A 25,546-nucleotide genomic window follows, 5' to 3' on the forward strand; every position below is an offset into this window, starting at 1 on the left:
AACCGTGTTCCCCAGGGCACCTCTGGGGAGAGGTCTGCCTGGCCAGGCTGTGGCTCCTGCCACCTGGAGGCGCTGCCGGCACCTGGGTACCCCCACCCTCTGTCCAGCCAGCTCACCGACCCCTCTGACATGATTGTGGGGTGCCGTTCGTCTGTGGTTCTGGCCCTCGCCTGCCTAACCCCCCAACCCATGTCTTCTACAAACTCCAGAGGCTGCCACCCTGTGACTTCTATGCCGCTCAGACGGCCGGCCAATAGCTTAAGTATAATGTGTGATAAACACAGGAGATCATTCTGCTTCGTGGTTTTCTAAGGTTTGAAAAGTGATTTAGAGTAATTTTAGGTTGTCCTGGGGTTGGCAGACAGTGTGATCGGCAATTCAAGAAGACGGAGTTCTTTAAATGGAAGGATTTTGCTGCCTTGTTTTAATTTTTAGAAACACGATCAATGTCAGCTGGGGAGGAGGCCGGCAGCTTCCCAGAATGGTTTTCACGCACGCAGGCCGTCGGGGCCTCGCGGGTTAGGGCATCGGAGCCGCAGCTGCTGTGCCGTGTGAGCGAAAGGCTTTCGCTCTTCAAATTGGAAACCCGCCCTCGGCCTCCCTCTGGCCACGACGTAATCCCGCAAGCAATCTGCTGATCGGACAGAAAACTTTTCCGCCGTGTAGTCGGCTAAGTGTGTCTGGAAAGGATGGATTTGAAGTGTGAGGAATTGCTAGCTAAGTGCTGGTGGCAGCGGGTGGCCTGGACGGGGCGGGGGTGAGTGAGGTGACCTGCAAGAGAAATGAGGTCATGGACCTGTGTCGGTGGCGCCCTATGCAGGCCTGGCCGTGTTGACAGGAGAAGAAGCAGGGAAGCAATTCCAGGGGAGGGGCCGTGTTGGGGGCTACTGGGACATGGGCTGTGGGACTGCCTTGAGCCTCCAATGGGCTGCCCAGATCCCACGGGGGTCAGTCGGGTGGGCCGGGGCACAGGGGACCCTGACGGACCTGCTCTCCCCCCCTGGTATTTTGGACCACAGGCCTTCTCCCCAGCCATGCAAGGGGGGGGGGGACCTCTGCCCTCCAGACGCCTCCCGCCAGCCCCCGTATCTGTGACACCGCGGGGAAAGGTCGTGCCTCTGCGAGGTGGCCCAGCACACGAGGACACGCTCAGACATGGCTCAGGCCTGCTGGGGTTGGTGGCAGAAGCTCCAGCCTCCTCCTCTGCTCAGCCCTTCCCCAAGAGGACTTGATCACAGGCAGGTAATCTCCTGGGGTGACCCCCCACCTGGGCTCAAAGACTGGGCTTATTTGGGCTTAGGGTTCACCTGGGCTTCCCTTGACTCAGGGGTGGGTGCTCACCTAGACTCAGGGATGGGGCTCACCTGGACTCAGAGGTGGGACTCACCTGGACTCAGGGATGGGCTCACCTGGACTCGGGGATGGGCTCACCTGGACTCGGGGATGGGGCTCACTGGGACTCAGGGATGGGCTCACCTGGACTCAGGGATGGGCTCACCTGGACTCAGGGATGGGGGCTCAGCTGGACTCAGGGGTGGGCTCACCTGGACTCAGGGATGGGGGCTCACCTGGACTCAGGGATGGGCTCACCTGGACTCGGGGTGGGGGCTCACCTGGACTCAGGGATGGGCTCACCTGGACTCAGGGATGGGGCTCACCTGGACTCAGGGATGGGGGCTCACCTGGACTCAGGGATGGGCTCACCTGGACTCAGGGATGGGGGCTCACCTGGACTCAGGGAGGGGCTCACCTGGACTCAGGGAGGGGGGCTCACCTGGACTCAGGGATGGGGCTCGCCTGGACTCAGGGATGGGCTCACCTGGACTCAGGGATGGGGCTCTCCTGGACTCAGGGATGGGCTCACCTGGACTCAGGGATGGGGGCTCGCCTGGACTCAGGGATGGGCTCACCTGGACTCAGGGATGGGCTCACCTGGACTCAGGGATGGGCTCACCTGGACTCAGGGATGGGGCTCACCTGGACTCAGGGATGGGGGCTCACCTGGACTCAGGGATGGGGGCTCACCTGGACTCAGGGATGGGGCTCGCCTGGACTCAGGGATGGGCTCACCTGGACTCGGGAATGTGTACCCAGCTTCCTTTCCCTGTGGCTGCACCACCGGTATGTTGAACACTCAGCAAAATGGAAGTTGAGAAGCGCCTTGGAGAGGGGCTTCTGTGGGCTTTTGAGGGGGGGCAGAATGGCAGGATGGAGCCTCCTCTTAGCCCCTGGTCCTTCCTGTGTCTGGATCTGAGGCTACAACAGAGCCTCACCTTGCTTTCCGTTTGGCTGAAATTCATTAACTGCCAGGAAATCATGGATTTCCAAACCCAGCTTTTTCCACAGCCTTCCACTTAGCAGAGAAAATCAAATTGATGCAAGCAAGTAACGAGAAACAGCTCCCCGAGAACTCTGCTGAGAAGCCAGACAGTCTGCCCTCCCGGGGTGGCTGGTGGCAGACATTACGGGGGTTACTTTGCAGGCGCCCTGGGGTCCACTCCAGGTGCGATGGGCCATTATGCGACTTTCTAAGAGTGTCTTTGGGTAATTCTTAAAAGGACAGTGAGTCCCCAGGCCCGCGGTGGGCCCAGTTCAAATGTACCAGCTGCCACTGGGCTCAGGGTCCCATTAAGGGGGGCCTTCGTGGGGGGATACAGCTCCGCGAGAGTGTGTCAGTAGTGGCCTGTGGCTTCTCCTTAAAGCAGAAAGTGCTGATGCCATGGAAACCCCTGTGCATTGCCGGGGACCAGGGGCCCTGCTGGTGGCGGGCGCTGGACGGAGCCTCTCCGAGGGTCGGCCGGAGGCGGGTAGAAGCGTGAGGTCACCCCGGACCAGGTTCTTGGCCTGTCTGAGTGACCTCAGGTCTCATCTGTGAAGTGGGACGCTCACCAGGCCAGCTGTTCTGGTGTCCAGCGTGCTCAGAAGCCCCCCTGCCTGTGTCAGCTCATTTCACTCTCAGGGCGGCCCTGAGAAGCAGGCACCGGTGTTACTGTGCTGTCTAGATGCTGCCACGAGGCCCAGAGACCTGCAGGCACCTGTCCGAGAACACACAGCCGGATGCAATAAGTAGGGTCAGACACCGTGTCACCACCGCTCCATCTGCCTCTCCTGCCTGCCGCCTCGGAAGGAGCTGAGGGCACGTGAGAGGGCCCAGTCGGTGCTGGTCTACACTACGTGACTACTACTACCAGCAGCAAGCTTGAGAAGGCAATGTTCCAAGAATACTGTCAAGAGAAAAATAAGGAGGCTACTCACCCAGAGCCCCGGGCCTCCGTCCTGCACGAGCGGCCTCCACTCACCCTTACGTGCACGGGATGCCTGAGAGCCACCCCAGCCAGAGCCAGCCGCCCACGGGCTGCTCCCGGCGCCCCAGGAGCTCGGGCCGCGGGCCACGGGGCAAGCAGGTTTAGGGAGAGGCGCCGAGGCAGAAGGAGCTGGGTCGGGTGCTTGTCACCAAGGGGTCCCGTGGGGGCCGGGGGCCCGCCTGGGGATCCGATGCTGGCACAGAAGGTGCCACCTCTGCGGTCCCTTTGCGCCTCCGTGGAACCGCCCCGGCCCCACCCGCATGTCTGCTGGGAAGCGGCCCCAGCATCACACAAGTGAGCAAGGGGCTATTTCCCATCTCGCAAGCGCCACGATGAAAGGAACAGGTGGAAAGATTGTTGAGACTTGTGAATTAGTCGCTAATGAGGAAAATTAGGAAATTTGCTGAAGCATAAAAAATGAGAAGTCCAGAGAAAGAAGACAAATGTGTCGGGAGTTAGTCCCTCCTCCCCCCACCGCCCCCCACCCCCGGGCTTTCGAACTCTGGTTTTCGCCAGACTGAAATACAGATCTGACGGCTGGGCTAATGGGAAGACATTGGTTTAAGATGTAGAGATGATTAATTGGATTAATGTGCGAAAATGGTTAAAGTGGTGTCAGGGAGTGAAGGGAGGGGCAGTGTTTCCTGGGCCACCTGCCACCTGCCCGGCCCTTGTCAAGTGCTCTGCAGATGTCACGTCACTGGTCCCACCAGGACTCTGACAGGTGGGCCTGTCGCTCCCCTCTGCAGAGAAGCTACGAAGGCAGGCGTGTCGTCTAGCTAACGCAGAGCCCGGAGTGCTGCCCAGACCCTCTGCCCATCCGCCTCCCTGGGGGCCGACCCCTCAGGTTCAAGGACCTGGGATGGGACCATTTCAGGGGAACTCAAGGCTGCTGCCGGTGGGTCTACAGCCCAGACCTGAGATGGAAATCCCCTGAGTCGGTCTGCGATGTCCCTGCCTTGGGGTCTCCCAGCACCCCCCTGTTCAGGTCCCTCCCAGCCTCATTTCCCCTCATCTAAGTGGGGCATCTCCTGTACTACCTGAGACTTTTCTGCTCATCGTTTTCCAAAAAACCCATAGTTTGGGACCTTAGGAGCCAATAAACTTCATGCACATCAGATTTCTAAGGTTAGCCCTGCCATTCTGAGTATGTGCAATCCGAAAATATTCTTGTAAAGCTTATCAGGAACCAAAGAAAAACCCCCACTAGCTTCCCTGATGCCACCTCCAGCAACGGCTGTCTTGGGGGCATCAGAGACCTTGTCACGGGGGTCAGAGCCAGAGCAGAAGCCGCAACTCCTCAGACCCGGATTTCAGCCCCGGTGCCGCCCCGTGGGCAGGTCCTGGCTTCTCAGTGCCTCAGTTTCCTGATCCATAAAATGGGGGTAATGATGGACCTCGATGCTGGGCTGTGTCTCGGGGATCAAGTCAGGTTATTGGGGTGGACTTCCCGGCAGGCACGTGGATGTCGGTCACCACCTGGACGAGGAGGGTGACAGTAAAACAACACTGTCCCCAAGGAAGAAAACTCCGGTTTTTGGCCCCCCCAAGCTGGTGTCAGGATGCCGGGGGGCGGGCACGGAAGGGCCGGGTGCCTGCTCCAGCCCCTGGGGCCGCCCGGAGCTGCACGGGCCTCTGCTCGGGCTGCAGGTCCCGGGCCAGCCGCGCTCGGGTCAGCAGCGAGCTCACGCCTTTGTCAGGGTGATTAATAGTGGTGGGATTGTCGTTAATTCACTGCCTAATGACTGCGGCCAGCATGCTCCGAGTAATCGGGTGATGTATGTGGGAGCGCCCACCTCATGGCAGAGGTGAAAATCATTTCGACAAGTCAAATATTGTCACAGGGAACAAATGGCTCTCCCTGTTAATAAAAATTAATGAATTTTTTTCTCTCTTTCTTTTTTTTCTCGCCACTGGCCTGCTAAATGAAGCTGCAGAGCCGCTGAGCTGGGGGCTGGGCTTGGTGGAGTCAAGCACTTTATTTGATGGTTAAAACTATAAACGTCTTGATTAGGGCAGAAAGCGGCCGGAGGGCCAGGGTGGGTGTCGGCAGCGGCCGAAGCTAGAGACTGGTCTGGGGTGGGAGTGTGTGTGCGGGGGGGGAGGTGGGCAGCCCCCCCGGGGTCTGCAAGGGGTGAGGCTTCCAGAGGGGCACTGTGGCTGTCGCTGGCTCTGTGGCCCGGAGGGCGGGGCGCCCCCAGCTGACCCCTCGTCCCTCCCGTCTACAGCCCCTTACTGTCCGGGCAGCTGAGAGAGGAGAGCAGAGGGGATTGGGAGCAGGTGCCTGGGCGGGGCAGAGACAAAGAGAGGGTCTTCGCGGCCCCCTGAGAGCTGAGGCCCAAGAAGGCACCACTTGCCCATGGGGGAGCTGAGAAGCCCTGAGCCCCCAGTCCTGACCTCCGAGGGGCTCAGCCTAAGGACCCCCCCACCCCTGGTTGGTGGGGGCAGGGAGCGTAGGGCAGGGAGCCAGCTGGCCTCAAGGGAGGGAACCCTCGCCCACCACCGGCCACCCCATCTCCAGGGCTGCAGGCGAACGGACACGGCGGCCCCCTCCTCCGGCCCAGCTCTCATTTTGAGCACCCCGAGCTGCTGGGAGCGCCAAGCCTGCTCCGATGGCAGCAGAGGCCGCGGAGCAGAAGCCCAGGAGGAAAGGGCTCTGCCTCCCAAGCATCTGGCTGATGGCATCTCCAAGCAGGGCCGTGTCCTCCCCACCCACCCTGCCCAGAGCCTGGCCCCTCCCGCCTGCACTCCCACGGGCACCCCAGCCCACGGGGACCCCAGGGGGGCAGAGGGAGGCACCCCTGGACCGCTCTCTTCAGCTGTTTCTGTTTCGGGCAACACTTGTCCGCTTGCGTGGCCTGTGAATGGAGCCGCAGAGGCTGGGTCGGTGGGAACTAAGGAGATAAACGTGTCTATAAATAGTGTGGTGGCGTGGCCGGGGTGCTGGCTCGGCGTCAGCCCGTTCCTCCTCGGCGGGGCCGCGCAGACGGGGGGAAATGCAGCGCAGGATGGTCACCGCCGGGCGCGTGCTCTTCCCTCCGTGCCGGGACCTCGGCCTCATCCCCCCAAACCCCCAGCAGAGGTGGCTGACTAGGGCCAGGGGACCGTCCCCGCCCCGGCCCACCCCTCAGTGCGCCTGTGGCTGTTGGGATCCCTTCTCCACGCCCGTCCTGGCCACGTGCTGCCCTCGGCACCTGAGCCACATCCCTTCTGGGTCCCTCCTCCCTTCCTCCGTCTGGAGGGTCCAGGACTCCACAGCCCTCGGGCCTCGAGGTCCCAGAAAACCTGGCTGAGCAGGGGAGGGGCCCGAGGACCCTCCGGCGGAGGAGGTGCCTCTGAAGCCCAGCTTGGATGAGCGCCTCCCCAAACCCCAAATCCCAGAGCAGCCCCCCAGACGCTGAGGGCAAAGCCCCATTCACTGGGGAGCCTCCAAGACCATGCTGCCCAGCAGAATGGGGTCCCCTTTTCCTGCGGGGTGGGTGTGGGCACCGCGGGGCACAGAGGGCTGCTGGAGGAAGAAGGAGCCCAGCTGGTGCCGTGGGCCCTGCTGGCAGCTGGCGCGCGCTGTCCAGCGTGGGGCCCCTGGCGATCGTGCGATGACAGAGTCCCCACGTCGGGCTGCGCTGGTACCTTGAACTTCTGGGCAGGTTGGATGTACCCGTCTTTTATGGGGGTGGGGGCTGAGGTCCAGAGAGCATCTGTAGGCATAGTGGAAGGAGAGCCTGCCTGCGTTTATGGCACCCGAGAATCAGCCGGGACGGCGAGGGAGGGAGGGCCCAGGATCTGGATGAGGGGCTGCCGGACAGAAGCTGGTTTCACTTTGGGCGAACGGCCTGTACGAACCTTCTCTCCTGTGGGCTACGGTGATGGTCAAAGCCCTGTGGACTCACACAGACCCTTGTGCAACCATGTTCGCGGCAGCGTCACTCACCATCACCAGAAAGGAGGGAGCAGCCCACGTGTCCATCGTCAGACGACGGAGAGACAAAATGTGGTCCATCCATGAGACAGAATATTATTCAGCCTTAAAGAGGGAGGAGATCCTGACACCTGCTCCAACGTGGATGGACCCTGAGGACATGATGCCGAGTGAAATAAGCCAGACAGAAAAGGACACGTTCTGTGTGATCCCGCTTCTGTGAGGTCCCTGGAGGAGCCACACTCACAGAGACAGAAAGTAGGAGGGTGGGGCCCGGGGCTGGGGGAGGGGTGGGGAGTGAGTGTCTCAGGCGGGCAGAGTGTCAGTCTGGGAAGATGAGAAAGTTCTGGAGATGATGGTGGTAATGTTTGTACCACAGCGCGCATGTGCTTAATGCCACTGTGCTGTGCACTTATAAATAATTAAGGCGGTAAATGTTATGCTAGGCGTCTTTTATTTCAGTCTTTACAAGAGCACACTGTGGTGTTGCCAGATGTGAGGTTACAGAGTTGGTGTGTAGAGCCTCCCTCCCTTGATATTTGGGGGCGTCTTGGGGCCCGGGGCCCCTCTGGTGCATGAACAGTACGGAGGTGACGGGTTAGGGGACACCCCCTGCTTGAGCCGCCAGCTCACACGGTGCTTAGCACAGGGGCCAGGGAGAGTCGGCGGTGATTTAGAAGAAAAACATGAGATTTGAGCAATCCGTGGGCTACCTCGCTGCCCCCGGGGCTCAGGGAAGTGGTATATTAACCAAGGAATAAAGGAGAGGAAGAAAAAAGGCCAAATCACATCTCTCTGAAACAAAGAGGCTTTTGACCGGGAACAAGCCTTGATCAAAATTACAGTGGCATCGCAAGTCATTCAGAGCCTGCCCCGGGCAACGGAGGCAGGGAGGAAATAGTGGATGCGGGGCCTGAAATAGGCACGCCGGAGCCGGAGTCCCCCGAGCATTGCGCAGAGAAATAATCGTCTTAGAATCATGCGCCGGCTTTAAGGAAGGCCAGGTGGTCTGGGCTGCCGGCAGAGCCCCTCACAGCTCTGTGGCCACTCGGCTGGGCCGTGGGGGTCTGGGGTGGGGCCTCCGAGGGCAGCGGGCTCCCGGAGCTGTCTCAGAGGCAGTCTCACGACATGGGGGCCAGGCTGCCGGCAGGACGCTGAGGAGGGCGCAGGGGCCCCAGGGGTGTGGGGTGGGTGTGACGCTCGCCCAGGGCCCACCCGCCGACCTCACGTGTGGGAGGGGAGGGCGGCAGGAGCAGTTCCTCTGAGTCCCCTTCTGGATTCACCTCTGTACCACCTCTGGTTCTCCCAGACGTGCGGGGCTGACCCCGGGAGGTGATCTGACCTTGAGGTCGGCTGAGCTTGGCAGCGGCCAGCCAGCAGCTGGAGACTCGTGCAGGGAACGGGGCAAGGGCCTCACCTGCTCCTTTACCCTCTGGGCATCAGTTTCTTCGTCTGCAAAATGGGTAGATGGTGACCTGCTACTCGGTGCTACGGGTAGACTAAGAACAGAGGGGCAGGCGGGGGCCTTCTGTTGGGGGACCCTGTGAGAGGTGACGGCAGCCCCGGGGCCACGTACTGTGGCTGGTCAGGGCCCTCCAGCCTTGCTCTTTGTGCCTGCGCCTTCGTGTCTGTAACAAAGTACCCTCAACTGGGGGCTTCAAACGGCAGACGTTTACCGTCTCCCTTTTGGAGGCCTCGGTCACCACGTGGCCGTCTTCCCCGGGTGTCTCTCTGTGTGACTCTGTCCCCTCTTCTTATCAGGACACCAGCCGTTGGGTCAGGGCCACCCTAATGACCTCATCTTAACTTGGTCACGCCGGCAGAGACCTTATTTCCAAATCAGGTCACATTCACAGGTTCCGGGGGTTCGAACACCAGTACATCTCTTTTGGGGGCACAGTTCAAGCCGTGACGTCTTGGGAGTCGCACCAGCTCCCGATTGTCATCAGGTGACCAGAGGCAGTGGGGGCCGGTGGAGCGGTCAGCCAAGTCAGAGGCCTGGACCCGCCCCCGCCAGCTCAGGGTTTGAGACAAAAGAAGTGCACGTGTGTGGCAGTAGCCAGGAAAGCGGTTGCCATCTTGTCAGGACGGGGAGAGGAGGGGGAAGCTTGCATCTTTTGGGGGGAGGTGTCCGTACCTCGGGCCCTCGCAGGAGTGGCTGGGACAGGGCGGTGAGCGAGACCCCAGGCCCTGCGCCTTCCCGGGCTCTCCAGGCCCTGATGATAATGCAGCTCCATTAGCCCGGCAGCTGGGGCTCGTAGCCTCCGGTCCCTGCAGGCACGGTCCCAGGAGTGGGTTTGGGAATATAAACGGCCACCGACTGTTATTAATATTTAGCATGTTTGCAGGAACGTCTTTTCCCGGTGCTATTAATCTGCCGCGTTAATAACAGCCGCGCTCTGCTCTGGGCTTAGCTCAGCGGTGACGGGCGAGGGGGAGGCCAGGAGCCAAGGTGCCCGGGGCGGCCACAGCCCTGGGCATCTCGGGCAGGCGGTGAGACCCCTGGTGGCCGCAGCCCTGGGCAGGGGCATTCCTGGAATGGGGACTCTTAGTTCCTGTCTTAAAGCCAAGGTCCAGGGCTGGGGGAGGGGTCGCCGTGGTGGCTGCGGTTGATTAAAAGCTCGAGAACAATAGCAAGACTGACCCCGTCAATTCCCAGGTTTCTCTTTCTAGCAAACCGTTTCCGGAAGTGGGGCTGTGGCCCAAGGACCCTCCCACCGAGGAGGGGGCTCCCCCTCGCCTGTTGTGCTGGACGGGAAGGTGGCTGCACCGATATCCCGATTAGAATTCAGGGCATCTTATTTCACCACCTTAGCCGGTGGCTCCCCCAGACCCGGCTCATCTGAGTGCGCTCGTCCCTCTGTCCGTCCCCTCCCAGCCCAGCAGCAGCTGAGATGGTCCTTGTGACGGTCACAGACCACGGGGACTTATAGGCTCTGGGGAAGGAGTTTGGGGGGGTCTCTGAGGGGCGCAGTACACAGCACTCCTCTCTGCTTGATTCAAGAAGTCAAAGTCAGAGGATGGGAACCAAAGTCCCATGCTGTTTCTCCAAAAAGGTTCCGGTGGAAGGTGAGAGGGCCGGGCAGGCCTGCGGCTGAACCCCGGCATCACAGATGTGCCCCCCGACCCCTACAATGCTGGACCAGGCATGCCACCCTGCGCGGGTGGAGGGAGGGAAGCCCTGAACGAGCAGCAGAGACACCCGGCGCTCTTCCAAGAGGTGGGGTCTGGGCCCAGCAAGCCCAGGTATTGTCTTCAGATTAACCAATCAGACTCGAGCCTCCTGTTAGTGGGGCTTCATCTCGGGGAAGAAGAGTCAGGGGGTGGGTGGTGAGGATTCCTCCTTTCCACCTATGTCATTAAAAATTGCCCTCGGGGCTTCCCTGGTGGCGCAGTGGTTGAGAATCTGCCTGCCAATGCAGGGGACACGGGTTCGAGCCCTGGTCTGGGAAGATCCCACGTGCCGCGGAGCAACTGGGCCCGTGAGCCACAACTACTGAGCCTGCGCGTCTGGAGCCTGTGCTCCGCAACAAGAGAGGCCGCGATAGTGAGAGGCCCGCGCACCGCGATGAAGAGTGGCCCCCGCTTGCCGCAACTAGAGAAAGCCCTCACACAGAAACGAAGACCCAACACAGCCAAAAATTAAAATAAATAAATAAATAAATAAATAAATATTTTTTAAAAAATTGCCCTCAAGATTGTCCTCGCCCCCATCCATTTATGCATCCATTCACCCACTCTACACCCATCCATCCACTATCTACCCATTAATCAATCTACCCACCAACCACCTATCCATTGATCCACCATTCATCCCAACCTCCATCCACCATCCAGCCATCCACCATTCGTTCATCCACCATCCATCCATCAATCCACCCATCCATCTACCATCTATCCATTTATCCACAATCCATCCACTATTATTCTATCACCATCCATCCATCCACCAACCACCATCCACAATTATGCCACTATCCATCCATCCACCATCCATTGACCACAATTCCACAGTCCATCAATCCATCCACCATTTATCCATCCACCATCCATCTACCCATTTATCCATCTTCTGACTCATCTTTCCATCCCCCCTCCCCTCCATTCATCCATGTATTTATTCCTGAATTCATCCATCTGTCCATCTGTCCATCCACTTATCCCCTCATCTACCCATCCACTGACCCAACCGTCCACCCATAAATCTACCCATTCATTTCCTGTGTGTCTTCTGTGGACACGAGGAAGGCCATCACTAAAGGCTGGGCACTCTTTAAGGTGCTTTCTCACAGGGGTGGGAACACTGGAGCTGTGTGATACGGGGTCTGAGGGCTTTCGTTCAAGACTGTCTAAACACTCCCGGCTTGGCCCTGACTAGCTGTGTGGCCTTGAGCAAGTCCTCACTCCCCGAGCGTCCCTTCCATGATGTACAAGACGGGTGAAGTCACATCTCTGCCTCCTCTCTGGAGGAGAGAGTCACCGCAGTGCTGGCTGCGTGCTCCCTGAGGCCTGTCAGCACCTGTCACACACAGGCGGGCAGAGCCAAGGCAGACAGTGTTCTGACCAGGCCCACCTGTGGTCCCCAGGTTGCTTTCGCAGTCTCTCCGGGACGGTCCTCGAATTGCATGGGCATGTGGCCAACCAGGGATGTGCTGCCCAAGGTCTCAGGGCTGTGATCGGGTGGGTTGTCCATTCTCCACTCGGCTTCGCCTCGACCACCGTATTCCTTTCATAAGTTGAACTGAACAGTAACTTTAATTCTTAAAAAAAATTTTTTTTGAACCGTAAGTTTTAAATACTGCATTGACAGGCCTGGTGAAACTGATCACTACCCGGACATTCAAACCTGGAGTTGGCCATGGGATCGGGGCGTGCCCGTGCCCCAGCCTGCCTCTCCCTGGGAGAGGCCATGGTTTGGGGTCCTTGCTGTTGATTGATACGACAGGGACTTCAGACCTGGGCCCCCACAGATCCTGGAGAGGGCACTTCCTGAAGGTGGCCCCGTGTCTGGTGCCCTCTGTGTAGGAGGCTTCCGCTGAAAAGGCCAGAGAGGCCTGGCCCAGCCCATCTCACTGAGATACAACGGAGTGTGTCCTGCACGGAACTGTGGGTCCTGTCCCTGCCGGCGACGCCAGGAAAGGGGGAACACTTGGACATGCTGTTGCAGCTCTCGTCCCCTTTCACCCCCCAAAGACTCGTTAATAAAAGCAAGCAGCTCGTGTCTGCGGCTGACCCTTTGGAGGCTGCCCTGCAAGCCGGGCGAGGGCAGGCTCTCACTCTGCCCTTGGGAAGCCCTTGGCAAACCCCACCTTCCTGTCCAGCCGGGGCGGGGTGTGCGGCGGGTGGAATGAACCAGGCCGGGACCGAGCTCTGCCGGGATGTGGTTCCTTTAACAAAGACTTCTTCCTCCAAGTGCTTCTGATGGAAAACAGTCTGAGGTGCAGACTAGGCAGGGTTACGGGAGATGCGGTGACGGTCTCTTTTCTCCTGCTAAGTGGCACATTTTCGGTTACTTGCAGCAGGTCAGGGATGCATGAAACGGGGCCGTGTAGTTGGGTGCTGGTCCAGATTGCCAGGGAGAGCTCCTGGAAGGTTTAAGGTGACTTGCTCCCCTTGTGCCGAGTCCCATCCCCCCCGCTGCACTCTGATCGTCGGGGCACTGCAGACACAGCTGCCCTTCCCCCTTGCTGAGCTCCCACAGTGGTTCTGACACTTGGCTGGTCCAGCCCCCGTCGGGTTCAGGTCGAGCAGGTCTGGGTGGAGCCCAGGAGTTGCATCTCTAGAAGTGCCATGGGGATGCCGGTGCCACTGGTCTGGGGACCCTGCTCTGAGAACCCCTGAGCCAGAGGGGCACCTCTGCCGGTGACTTGCCTTTCAGACTGGACTTGTCCCTCTGGGCGATGCTGTGGGGGCCACCCCAGCTGGTCTGTGTCCCGTGGGCAGCTCTGGACGTGGAGCTTGCTGGACCTTGGCCTGACCCCCAGCTGGACGCCACGCCGTATGGTCCTGTCTCCAGGGGCATTTGGGATCTGTTATTATCTCCTAAACGCACCTGGGCTCCTTCAGACAAGAGGCCACACCTGAGATCAGTTCCCAGCTCAGTTCAGCGTAGCGTCGACCTCACTCTGCCTGACTCAAGAAGTGTCCCTTGGTGCCCAGTCCCCGTGTGTCCTTGAGTCAGCGCTGTGGGACCCGGGTTATGTCTTTGCCGGGCAGGCAGGTCTCCCACGAGAACCCCACTCCTCCAAGGGGTAAGGCTGTGGATTCTGTGGCTCAGAGGTCACAGGGTGCAGCACGGCCAAGGGAGCTCCCGGCCCAGGGCCTGCGCTGGGCCTCCTGGGGCTCCAGGAAGGGGGCGGCTCACAAGATGTACGAGGGGGCCTGACCCGACCCGGGCATGTCCTTGACTGAGGAGGAGGTCTGTAAACAAACTTCAGCCCCAAATGTGATCTTGGAAAGAGATGTGGGCGGCCAGGAGCTTCGGGGGAGCCAACCGAGACCTGAGCCTGGGCCTGGCCGTCATGCCACTCCCACAAGTGTCACCGTCGCTGCCCAGGGCGGGTGCGTTTATTCTAATTTACATGGAGAAGGGGTCAGCTCCGGGAGCCCAGCCACTTCCAGGGTGGCCAGCTGATAGTGGCGCGGCCGGCCCAGGCCAGGCTGCCTGGTCCTCCTCTGGGGATGAACACAGGAAGCGGTTCCATTGGCTCTGAGGCCTGAGAAGGGGACAGAGCCTCCGGGGCTGGGGTCTGTGGAGTGACTGGGCCGGCTGCAGAGGGCAGGGAGGACCTCAGGTGGCAGCCCGGAAGCAGGCGGCCATCTGGCCCACGAGTCCTCACTGGGCAGGGCCGAGCATCCCAGGTCCACAGGGAGCAGGCCAAGGCCGAGGGCAGACAGCGAGGTGACCTCTCGGCAGCTGGGTGGACTCCGCCGTCGACTGTCCTCCCCGTCAGAGCTCCGTCAGCAAACCGAGTTCCAGGTCCAGCACAGCCACCAGCATGGGTACGACAGCGGTGCCCCAAGTCCCCTTCCTGGGCAGCTCGGCTCATGGGGGTCCAGGGGTCCCTCTTTTCCCTCTCGTGTAAGGATCTCTTCTGCCCTGTTGGGGGGTGGTAGTCCCCCCCATTCCAGAGTCAGCATCAAGTTGGCTGAGGGCAATTTGCTTTTGACCTACTGACCCCGAGATGATTGCCGCATAGGCTATTGTTGGGGGGAGGGGGTGCTCGGGCCCACAGGTCAAGCTGCCTCATCCTGCAGGCTGGGCCCCCAGGCCACGTGTCACCCCGCCGGAGCCTCTGCAGCCACTTTGCCTTCTTGTGACGTTCACGCACCCACTTACATTTCTAAACCCGGTGATGAGGGTGAGACACAATTGAACCGGCAAGGAGACCCAGACCTGGATGCATTTTCAGTTTTACCCCAAGGCGCGGCCCGTGTGTTTTGTTTGTGTGGAGGGTGTTTCTCTTTCGGGGGAGGAAAGGAGGGTCTCACAGCACGTGCTGGGGGTGCGGGGGAGGCAGCTCTGTGGCATTTGCGGGGTGAGGCCCAGCCGGCATCAGGCTGAGCTCACCTCTGGGCCCGGACGGCTTCTTCCAAGCACGCCGTCCCCTGTTCCTGGTGCCTGTGCCCTGGTGTCTGTGGGGTGACGTGTAGCACCCCCGCCCCAAATGAGACGCTCCACCTGGACCAGGGCGGTGTCGAGGGGCAGCCTGCCAGGCCAGAGGTTGGGGTCTGCGCCCCAGGACAGGGCTGGCCCAGGAGGCTGGGTGCAGGTGTTTTAGGAAGGAATGTTGAAGCATCTTCTTCCCATAACGGCCAGTCTTCTGAAAAGCATGTGATGTTCCGTCCACCCTGACACCTGACCTCTCTGCAGACTGCAGTACGACGCCCCCCAGAGACCCTCCTGGCCGCCCCCCTGGTGGAGGCAGCGCTGGAGGTGGAAGGGCGGCCCCCACACGGCGCGTTTTCCTCCCTTCTTCTTGGGGGTCTCCGGGCAGAGGCCGCCATGTCCCGCCACCTACAGGGCCGCGTGGAGGCAGGGGGCTGGCTGAGGTGGCCTCGGGCGGCCCACGGCCTTCCCCGTGCCCTGCACGGTTTAAGAGCTTCTGCTACAAATCCCGCCACACAATAAAGGAGGAACCAGAGCAAAACACACGGTGGCTCAGAGAAGCCCGCCTCACACTCCCCCGGCCGCAGATCAAGGCTTAAATCGGCCTGATTCCAGGGTTACGAGCAACCAGGAGCTGGAGCTTCAGGGAAGGGCTGGGGGTCTTTATGTCCCCCGCCCGGGATACTGCTCGTTTAGCCACGGCAGGGCTGCCAGCCCCACGGACGGTACTGGAGGGACCCTCTGCCCCCGGCCAGTCGGGCACAGCGGTGCTCATTGGGGGCCTTCTCTCGCTCCAGACCCTGAAATCCTGGCCGTGGGTTTGATGTTTGGATGGGGCTCTCTGGGGGGTGGAGGGGTGGCTTTAGGGATCTGGGTGAGAGAGGGCAGACAAGCCTCCAACGGGGTTTCGGCATGAAGTTCGCCGAGAGCCTGCCGCCCTGGCTGGGACCCGGCCCCGGTGGCAGGTGCCCTGTGGCCTGACGGCCGTGGCCGTGGCTCAGGATCGCCCCGTGCCTCTCCTCTTCCTCCTGCCGCTGCCTGCACCCTCCCCTCCCCTCTCCTCCCTGTTTTTATTATTTGGGTAGATCTCCCAGGAGAAATTTTGGGGATGACGGACTCAGTCATGAACCCTGAGCCTGAAACTACCACAAAACCCCAGTGAAGGACCTCGGTCTCCTCATGAGTAAATAACATGCCATGGCACAGCCTAGATTCCCAAGGTCATAAAAAGCTCATGTTCCTGGCACTGCATTCCGCCCTTCCAGAGAGCACTGGCTGGGAATGTGACGGTGGTCACAGGCCTGGGTGGCAGGGGAAGGGGGCCGGGGTAATGATGCCCCCTCCCTGGAAATGCCCGGCAGCCCGGGGCTGAGGGGCTCCTGCTGGGCCACCCGTCCCGAGGGCAGTCTGGCTGGGGCACTGGGCCGAGGGAGAATGCTCCTTCCATCCAGCCCCCCAGCTGCTCGGGGACCCGGGGTTCGGGGGGGGGGACAGTTTGTGCTGGCCCCGCACGGGCTCCAGCAGCATCCGAGCCGCTTCCTGCTTCTTGCAGGGCCTGGGGGGCTGCTCAGCGCGCCTCCTTTTCTCCAGATGTTTTCTGCGCACCCTTAGGCCTCCTCTCAGCCACGTCTGAAAACAGAGGGCCCCCTCCCCGCCAGCAGTGGGGCAGCAGAACGAGACCTGGGCTTTCCTGGCGGCTCCGGGCAATCACTTAACCTCGGTGACTGCGGCGGGTGGGAGGTGGGCGATACACAGCCTTCCTTTAATCAGCAGGAAACACCACCTTTCTCTCCTAAGCTGTTTGCTCGGCCAGTAAATCAAACGTGCCCTTCAAGCGTTGATTTTCCTCCAGTAGGTGAGGAGTTTTGGGAAGTCGAATTCAAACAGAAAGAAAACAAAACACAACAAAACAAAAAACAACCCAGAAAAACAAAAAGAGCCCTGAGATGGATATGCACGGGATGGGGACACGTCCCCGCTCTCTGCCCAGCGCCCTCACATCAACAGAGCCGGACTCCTACCGGCCCGGAAGCAAAGGCATCAGACCCTGGAGGGGTCAGGGAGCGCGCTGGGGGGGTCCTACCTGAGTCTGCTGGGAGCTCTGTGCAGTCACCAGGTCACATGATAAGGTGGCATGTTAATTATCCCCGCAATACACCTTCGTGCGCGCGCAGCCCCAGGAAGGGTCGGGGTGTTCTTTCAAACCTAAACAGCCTCGGGTCCCCAGGATGGGGGAGTAGCAGCTGCCGTTCTGTTGTTGCATTTTTGAAAGGATCCTACGAGTCAATTAAAAAGGAACCGTTGGCCACATAAAACATAATAATTACTTCTGTGAATACTGCTAAATTAAATAAGTGTTATCCCCATTTTTTCTTTCTCTTTTTTTTTTTTTTTTTTTTAGACTTTGGTTTCTTTTGAAAGAAAACATTTTGTTACTTCTCCATCGGATCTGAGGTCGTTTTACTCGTACTGAAAAGTTCCCGTCTCCCTGGAGACGACCCTTTCAGGAGCAGGGAGGGGGCCGCGAGATGAGGGCCAAAGTGACCACAGCGTTTGGGTCACTTTCTAAGGTTTTCAAGTCCCAGAAGGAGGGCCTTGGGCGGAAGCATCTAGATCAGAGGTCAGCGGGCTCCAAGCCATGAGCAATCCGCCCGTGCGCCTCCCACCCCCGGGCCTCCCCTCTCCTCCTCTCACTCTCCTCTGACTTCTTTAATTTTATTGAGTGAAATTCACAGCATATAAAAATGAACCATTTTTAAAGTGCACAATTCAGGGGCACGGGGCACAGGCACCAGGGTGTGCAGTCGCCCCCTCCATCTGGTTCCAGAACATTTTCTTCCCCCAAAGGAGACCATGTGCCAATCAGTCGGTCACTCTCGGTTTTCCCCCCGAACATGGATTCTGTGTCTGTGGATTTGCTTTTTCCGGACGTTTCACATAAATGAAGTCGTAGGACACGTAGCCTTTTGTGTTCGGCCTCCTTCACTCTGAGGGATGTTTGCAAGGCTCACCCGTGTTGCAGCCTGTGTCAGTGATCCTTTTCTCTTTTCTATGTTAATATAAATATTCTGTTGTGTGGATGGACCACACGCGTTGATCCCCTCATCTGCTGATGGACACTTGGGCTGCCCCTCCCTCGGGGGGCTGTGGGTTAACGCCGCTGGGCATCCTTACCCATCGGCCTCCCTGCTTTCCACTCTCGGGTCGATACCGAGCAGTGAAGCTGATTTCCTGGCTGTTGGACCTGCTTGCTTGCCCTGTCTCTCCCCCGCCCACTCTTTATTATCTTTTCTGTGCCTCGGGCTACCCTCGGGTGAACTTCTAGGTGGCACTGTTTTGGCACCAACTGCCTCTTGGGCTGGACCCCGAAGAAAGGCCCACAGCAGACAGACAAGCTGGGGACCCTTTTGCTCAGTCCCATGACCTGCCACCCCATGGGTCCCATACTCATGACCTCAACAGGCCTCTGTCCTAACCTGCCATGAGTTCATCGGGAACTTCCAGGAACTCTCCCCAGGGCCCAGCCGGCCCCACTGAGCTGCCCAGAGCAGCCCAGGTATTATGGCAAATTTCACAGTAACCCAAATTCTGAGTCTTCCCAAGAACTTGGGACTTGCCCCCGTTCCCTAATTTCCAAGGCTGCAGACACAAAGCGGTTCCAGAAGGAATGCCTCACCATCAGCCCCGGGTCGGGTGTCTGGTGTGTCGGCTTCCCCCGCCGCCCCCGACCTGTGGAGTGTGGGCACCTCCTTCCCGCCTGTCCTAACGCAGAACGGGCCAGCGTGTCCTCGGGCTGCCCCCGGGGCCTCGGGGAGCCCCCCAGGGGTCTGCGTTGCTCCCCAAGACGCTGCTGGAACAGTCCCCTGGGAGCCCCTAGCAGAGGCCGTGCCTCCCAGGCAGGGGTGGCGGCCGGGCGACCCCTGGGCCTCTGGCGCCCTTGGTTCTGTTCTGTCCCATGTCCCAGGTGGTCCCGAGCCTTGAGCCCTGGGAAGCAGAGCTGCAGAGCCTGACGCTGCCTTGTCTCCTCCAGGTGACGGCGACATTGTAAATAACATGTACGGGCCGGACCCCGACCTGCTGGCTGGCGAGAGTGCCGAGGACGAGACCGAGGACAGCATCATGTCCCCCATCCCCATGGGGCCGCCGTCCCCTTTCCCCACCAGCGAGGACTTCACCCCCAAGGAAGGCTCGCCCTACGAGGCCCCCGTCTACATTCCTGAGGACATCCCCATCCCACCAGACTTCGAGCTCCGCGAGTCCTCCATCCCCGGGGCCGGCCTGGGGATCTGGGCCAAGAAGAAGATGGAGGTCGGGGAGCGGTTTGGCCCGTACATGGTGGCGCCCCGGGCCGCACTGAAGGAGGTGGACTTCGGCTGGGAGGTGAGCTCTGTCGTGCAGGGTGATTGATCGCGGCCATTTATCTCGTGTTCCATCTATTTATAAAGCCGGGTGAGCTGAGCCGCCGGGGGCAGGAGGCTGGGTAGGAGAGAGCATTCGAATGTCACATTTCCCAGGCTTATTTTATCCTGCGGCTTGCATGACGCGACTCCGAAAACACCAGAGGGCCTCGTAGCTGCCTGGCAGCCCCCGTCCGCTGTGCCCGCTCTCTTCCCGGAAATGTGTCTTTAATGAGCTCATGTCTTAAACCCCCCGAGCTTCCCGTCTGGATCTTAGGTGCTAAGGCTGCAATCTCGGCAGAACCTCAGAGATGGATGGACTCTCCCAGAACAGGAGTCTCTGCTCCCGGGAAAGCCCCTCAGATGGGGGCCCACCTCCTGGCAGGAGCAGCCAGGGGCAGCTCGTAAAACGTGGCTGGTGGCCACGCTGCCACAGATGCCCCAGGCACATCCATGCCAAGGGCCTCCTGCCGGGCTGCCCGGGTCAGCTGGCTCCCTAAGAGCAGCCCGCGCTTCTCAGATGAGCGGGGACAGAGAGGGGCACCTTGTGGTTTACATTTCCCTGACGATCTGGGCCTGGCTCGATGGTCCTGGAGCCCGTGTGCGGTCAGGAGAGGGAGGCCGGTTAGGTGGGGACACGGCTGCTGACACCCCCAAAGGCAGCCCTCCCCCCGGAGGTATCCTGCTCGGGCCACGAGCGTCACTGGGCCCCAGTGGGGGCGCTTTCAAGGTGGTCTCGTAAGGACCGTGGGCCCCACAGAAGCGCTCTCCCCTCTGGTCGTAGCCTTTCTGCTGGCTCCACACGGCCAGTGCTCGGTGGTATTTTTGGCAGGGACCCTGCCTGGATGGAAAATGCAAATGCCAACCCAGATTCCTTCTGGGTGTTTCACAACTTCCAAAAGTGCTTGGATGGAGGTCAGTTCTAGGAAGGGGCGCGCTGTCCAAGGAGGGAAGAGGGCCTTGTGTGGCCGGCAGCCGTGTCCCCTACAGCGGACCAGGGCAGCGGGGGTCAGGGGAGCCGACTCCCCCCAGCTGCTCCGTGGCTTTGGAGAAGTTCCCAAACTGTGTGTCTCGGCCTTCTGTGTACAGCAAGGGGCGAATCTGCATCTGTCTTTCCCCTCTCGTGAGTCTTTACGGCCTGGAAGGCTGCCTTGGAGCCTCCGCTGCTCCCTAGAGATGGGCACGGCCTCCTCCTAACCCCTGGGAGGCTCCTGGACCCCCAGCAGCCCTTGAGCATCTCCCCAGGGCCCGTCAGCTTTGGAAACCCTCCGTAAAGGTCAAAGAGGCTGCCTGAGTCGGTGCATGTGCTGGTGGCAGTGGCCGCAGACCTGAGACCTCCATGCCCTTCACAAGGACACGAGGGTGCCCCGAACGCAGGACGCCCCCACTCTCCAGCAAGCTGGGGGAGTGTGGTTTGTGGTAGCACATGGAGTGTGGACATCAGGGGACACAGAAGCCCCCTACCGGCTGCCAGCTGACAGCCTGAGCTCTGTAGACTTAGAAGGTTTAGAGGGGTAGTAGGTTGACCAGATGGACGGAAGAGCAGGCCAGCCAGGATTCACAACAGCCCAGAGTTGGGGAGGCCACAGCTTGGCCAGCTGGACCGTGCAGGCCGGCCTGTCCCCTGCTGTCCCCAGGCGCCCGATGCCGTGTGTGCCTCTCAAGGTCGGGTCACCTGCAGAAGCGGCCGGCCAGGTGGGAGCAAGGTGAGGTGGGAGGTGAGGAGTTGGGAGATGCGGCCCTCCTGGGGGCAGGTCGTGTGCTCTTCGGAGACCCACAGGGTGGCCCTCATTGGGCCGAGGAGAGCATCTTCAGGCAACGTAACAGGTAAGTGGTTTGGGCTGTTCAGTGGCTTTTTGCAGACGACCTGTCCTGCCCTTCCCGCCTGGCTGTTCGGAAGGAATTTAGGGGTGTTTGTGTCGCGTGCTCGGAAAAGCCTGGACTATTGAATTAAGAGGCGCCTTCAGATGCTGCAGGGTAAACGGACCCTACGGGTAGTGCGATGGATGACCTTGAGGCAACCTGGTTCTTGTCTGCTCTGATGCAGGCCTCTGTTTGCTCTATTTTTAAAGAAACAGCCCGTATCGCCGCCGCCCTGGGTGCCGGGCCTGGTACGGGCCGTGGCTGTTATCTGCCCGGTGCCTGTTGACTTTGCGATATCATTTGTCCTCCGTGTACGTGCGGGAACGCTCCCCTCCACGGCACCTCCCCCGGACAGCGCCTTGATTCCGGGGCCGTGACCTGACCGCCGCCTTTCCCCGCCGGCACCAGCAGATATTTCTCCAAGTCCACGTCCTCACGTGGTGTTCCTGACGCACCGGCGGGATCTGAATTTGTTTCCTCGGCGAGTTCGGGCCCCGACCACCTGCTCTGGGCTTCGCAGCCTCCTGTCCCGTCCCGTCCCGTCCGATGTGGTCGTGAGCAGCTGTTTGTATCACCGTCATCGTGGTCGAGCCCCAAGGGCAGAATCGGGCCGGAAGGAGAGGGAGGAGGAAGCAGGCGCCCCGAAAATCAGGGCGAACCCGCTTTTGCTTGAAATAAATCATAAGGTCGAGGTGGTTCCTTCTAGCTCCATGGGTCTCTGGGGTGGAAATCAAAGAGCCTCACTCGCATCCCGAAACAGGCGACCGATGTTTCACTTTGTTTCTGTGCCCTGCTCGAGTGTGACAGCGTCTGGGCCAGAGGAGCGGCCGGCAGCTGCCCCTTCAAGGGCAGGCGTGGTCCTCGCCTTTGCTCTGCTGCAAACAGGGCTCGAGATTAGGAGCGGAAAGCCCAGGCTCTAGAGCCTGGATCTTTCTGCGGCTCCGGACCGCAGAAGGGCCTCCAGCGAACCCCGGAGTCCCGAAGTGAGGCAGCTGACCACCTCCTCGTGCTCCTGCTGGGACGCTGTCCCCGGGCCTGCGGTCAGCTCAGCCCAAAGCAGGCCTGGGGACCAAGACAATCGCTAGGGAAATGTCAGGGCCTAAGTGTCACCGCCAAGGAGGCCAGGGCAGATGCAGGACCGTCAGAGGCAGGTCCCAGGGACAACACGCAAAGGCCTACAGTCCGGCCCCGAATTTTGCGTGTGTCGATGTTCAATCTCATGCTGGTAATTAAGCTCCATAAATCAGGTTGATTTGCTTTTACTGCAATTTACATGGCATTTAGTTCCTGAAGAAGAAAGAACAGGTAATGACATTCTAGCGAAGGTGGCAAAGGAACTCTGAGGATGAGCCTGGATGGGTCTGGATCCCCGAGGGGTGGAGGGCGGTGGGAGCGTTTTGTGGCCTGGCCGGGCTCGGAGTGTGGTTGCTCCCGTGAGGTCTGGTGTTGGGGTCCAGCAGGAGAGGGGGGTCCAGAGACAGCCCCTCGCAGACACAGGGTGGGTGTCCCTCGGAGGACGGGCTCAAAATCAAGGTCAAACCGATTATTCCTACCCTCCTTTTGGGACACCATGGAAACAAGTTTCTTTCTGCTCAGATAACAGAATTCCTATCGTGGACCATTCCATTGAACTAAAATCCACGGGTCCCATCTCCTTTTCTCTTTTTGTGGTGCACACGGTTTCCGGTGACACGATGCTTCTGTCCCTGCTGGGGCAGCATGAGTGACCTGGCATCTTCAGGGTCAAGGTGGCAGGAGCAGCCTTGTTTCACGTAGGAATTTTACTTGAGCAAAATGGGACGGTGCGTGTGGGCCCCGTGGCTGGGCACCCTCCTCCCACTCTTCATCTGCCTTCCTCCCCATGTGGGCGTCAGGAACATTCAATGCCTCTAAGCCTTCCCCCGCTCCCACCGGGTGCTTTGGGGGACACCAGGAAGTGACTCCCTGTCATTTTGGAAGAAAGCACAGATGGGCTCCGCGTGCTCCCCGGACCTGGCAGCCGCATCCCTGGACAGAGATGGGAGCGTGGGGTGCGTGGAAACGGCCCCCATGGGCTGTATCTCGAAGGGAGGTCGTCTGTCCTCGTGCCCGGGAGGGCGCTCGCGCTCCCGGACCCCTCCCCCCAGACGCAGCCTGCCCAGAATAAATCACCCAGTGATTGCATTTTATTGCCCTGGGGTCTGAAAAACAATGATTTTGATCATTTGTTGAGTAAATCATGACATTTATCATCGTGCTGTTTATTTTGCTAATTAAGAGGTAGCTGCGAGTGACAGCCCAGAGGGCGCCGGGCTGTGCAGTCTTCTCCTCAGAGATGCCACCTGCCCCCGAGGCAGGGCCCTGCAGCTGTGCAGCCGGGCTGGGGCAGGCCGTGCAGGTCTCCACGGGGAGGTGGCGGGAGTGATTTTCGCACCGAAAGCACCCGGTTCTGCTTGTTTCTTGGTGGAGCACTTGTCTCCCCCAGAAAGGCAGGCTCTCTGGTGCCCAGAGCTTTGCCCAGCCTCTAGCTGGCACTCAAGCATCATCTGTCGAAAAAAAATGCGTCTGCCTCTGTTTAAGGAGCTGGTGGAAAACGTTAACGTGAATTGATGGGGTTTCAATTATCTAAAGAATTTACTTGAGTGGATTACCTCATCCCCTTGGCTGTGGTTCCTGAATATTAATATACATGTTCATTTGCTCAATCAACAAATGGCCGTGTCTGGGCCAGGGCCTGTGGGAAGCTCCAGGGTCACAGGGGAAATAGCCCCAAGGCCTCAGGCTGCCCTGTCTCTCGGGTGCTACCATCACACGGCCCCCAAGCCAGCTCCTCTGGGGTCCAGGGCTCCCCCTGGATGGCTTTGGCGAGGGCCAGGACCCACCGGCCACCCCCAAGGACCACGGGCTGCCAGCACATCCAGTGATGCTAGGGTAGGGGATGTTCCAGGCAAAAGCTGCTACCCAGCCCTGCACGCTGAGATTCTGAGACATTGTCGTTAATGTAAGATTGGCTGAGACCAAATTCAGTGTGACACGGGGAGGGGCTGGAGTTCCTGGGTGGGGCTGGCCTCTGCGCCCTGGCACCTGCCCCAGCCTGGCCAGGAGTCACGTGGGCACCTCCGCGCTGGCCGCAATCTGAGACCCAGGTCTCATGGGGAACGGGCCTCCACTTCTTTCTTCTCCTGCATTTATACCCTCACGCTCTGGCCTCAAGCACCCTGTCCTCTTTCCTGCTGAACTTACCACACGCCTGAATGTGAGCACGATTCACCAACACCCCGGGGCTCCCTGCCCCCAAGGCCATCAAGGCCTGGGCTCAGGCAGCAGTGACTCCTGTTATAACCAAGCACCCACCTCCCCCCGGGACAGAGTTCCCGAGGCTCTTGGGAATGGGCTTCAATTCTCTCTAGTCCCTGTCGCATAAGGACCAAACGAGAAATCCCGTCCACCTGGAGACAGACACATGTGCTGGACTTGTCACCTGAAAGATCCTGGATGCACCTGGTAGCCCCCGAAGCCTGAGCTTCCCAGCGCCCTGCCCCCTGCGCTGACCTCCCGGCGCTGTGGGCGCCTGTCCGGCCTCAGAAGGGCTGAGGCAGCCAGCGCCCCCACGGCCAGGCCTGGCCGCTCCCCAAGGCTCAGGAAGGAAGTGCCCATCCTCCGGGAGAAACAGCAACAGCCGCGGCTGGTCTGCACCCGCAGGCATGTCGTTCGGCAGCAGCCCTGTGGAAGCAGAGCTGGTGTCCAGCCGGCGGGCACCTCCTCTGTGGCCCTGAACCGCCGACAGCCACAGAATCCCCGGCTCTTTCAGCCCCAGCCCACCCCGTGGAGGGACCTGTGGCCCCAGGACGGTGAGAGAGGAAAGCTGGGCTCAGCAGCCCCCCCACCACTGCTCCAGGTGACCCCGAGAGGAGGGCCACGCAGCCTGGGAGGAGGGGCAAGCCCTGGCTCTAGACAGCGTCTGCCAAGTTTGCAGAGCAAAATGTGACAGCTGGTAGTCGAAGGTCAGGACTGTCCTTCAGACGTTTCCCGGGTGTCTGAGACCTGAGAGCAGAGGTCTCCATCCGAGGGCCTCACACGGAATCACCTGGAGCATCAGAAAAACAGGTGCCCAGACCCCACCCAAGAGACGCCTGGCTTTGGCCAGATGCGGGACTAGCCATGTCTGTTTCGCCCAGGACTGTCCTGGTTTTGAACCAAAAGTCCCAACAAGCCTCCCTGATCACTGGGTTTGTGAAAACTTCTAGGAAATTAGAATGTGCCGTGGGGGTGAGAGTAGCCAGGCTGGAAAGAAAGAGAAGGGGGGAGTCCTTCCAGACCTCCAGCATCTGCGCCAGGGGCCCCGGGAGGCAAGGGGGATGATTTGGGTTGGGTCGCTGGGGGCATGCAGATGCTACTGCAGGGAACGGCTTGTCCCAGAGCCACCCCTGCGGCCCGAGTACAGGTGGCCGTGCTCCGTGCTGCACACACACAC

At 60.0% G+C, this 25,546-nt stretch overlaps 1 protein-coding gene across 5 annotated transcripts in view; it reads left to right on the forward strand.

Annotated features, from left to right (window-relative positions):
• PRDM16 (PR/SET domain 16) overlaps positions 1 to 25,546 on the forward strand; it is a 323,024-nt gene that overhangs the window by 87,269 nt on the left and 210,209 nt on the right. For 4 of the 5 annotated variants that reach the window (XM_036826123.1, XM_036826133.1, XM_036826139.1 and 1 more), the window contains exon 2: positions 18,864 to 19,213. The exons of the other annotated variant lie outside the window; for it this stretch is intronic. In XM_036826123.1, coding sequence (XP_036682018.1) covers positions 18,864 to 19,213 — 350 coding nt within the window. The remainder of the gene's footprint in view (positions 1 to 18,863; positions 19,214 to 25,546) is intronic. 5 annotated transcript variants of the gene reach the window in all.

The sequence above is a fragment of the Balaenoptera musculus genome, chromosome 1 (genome assembly GCF_009873245.2).
Source record: "Balaenoptera musculus isolate JJ_BM4_2016_0621 chromosome 1, mBalMus1.pri.v3, whole genome shotgun sequence".
NCBI lineage: Eukaryota > Metazoa > Chordata > Mammalia > Artiodactyla > Balaenopteridae > Balaenoptera > Balaenoptera musculus.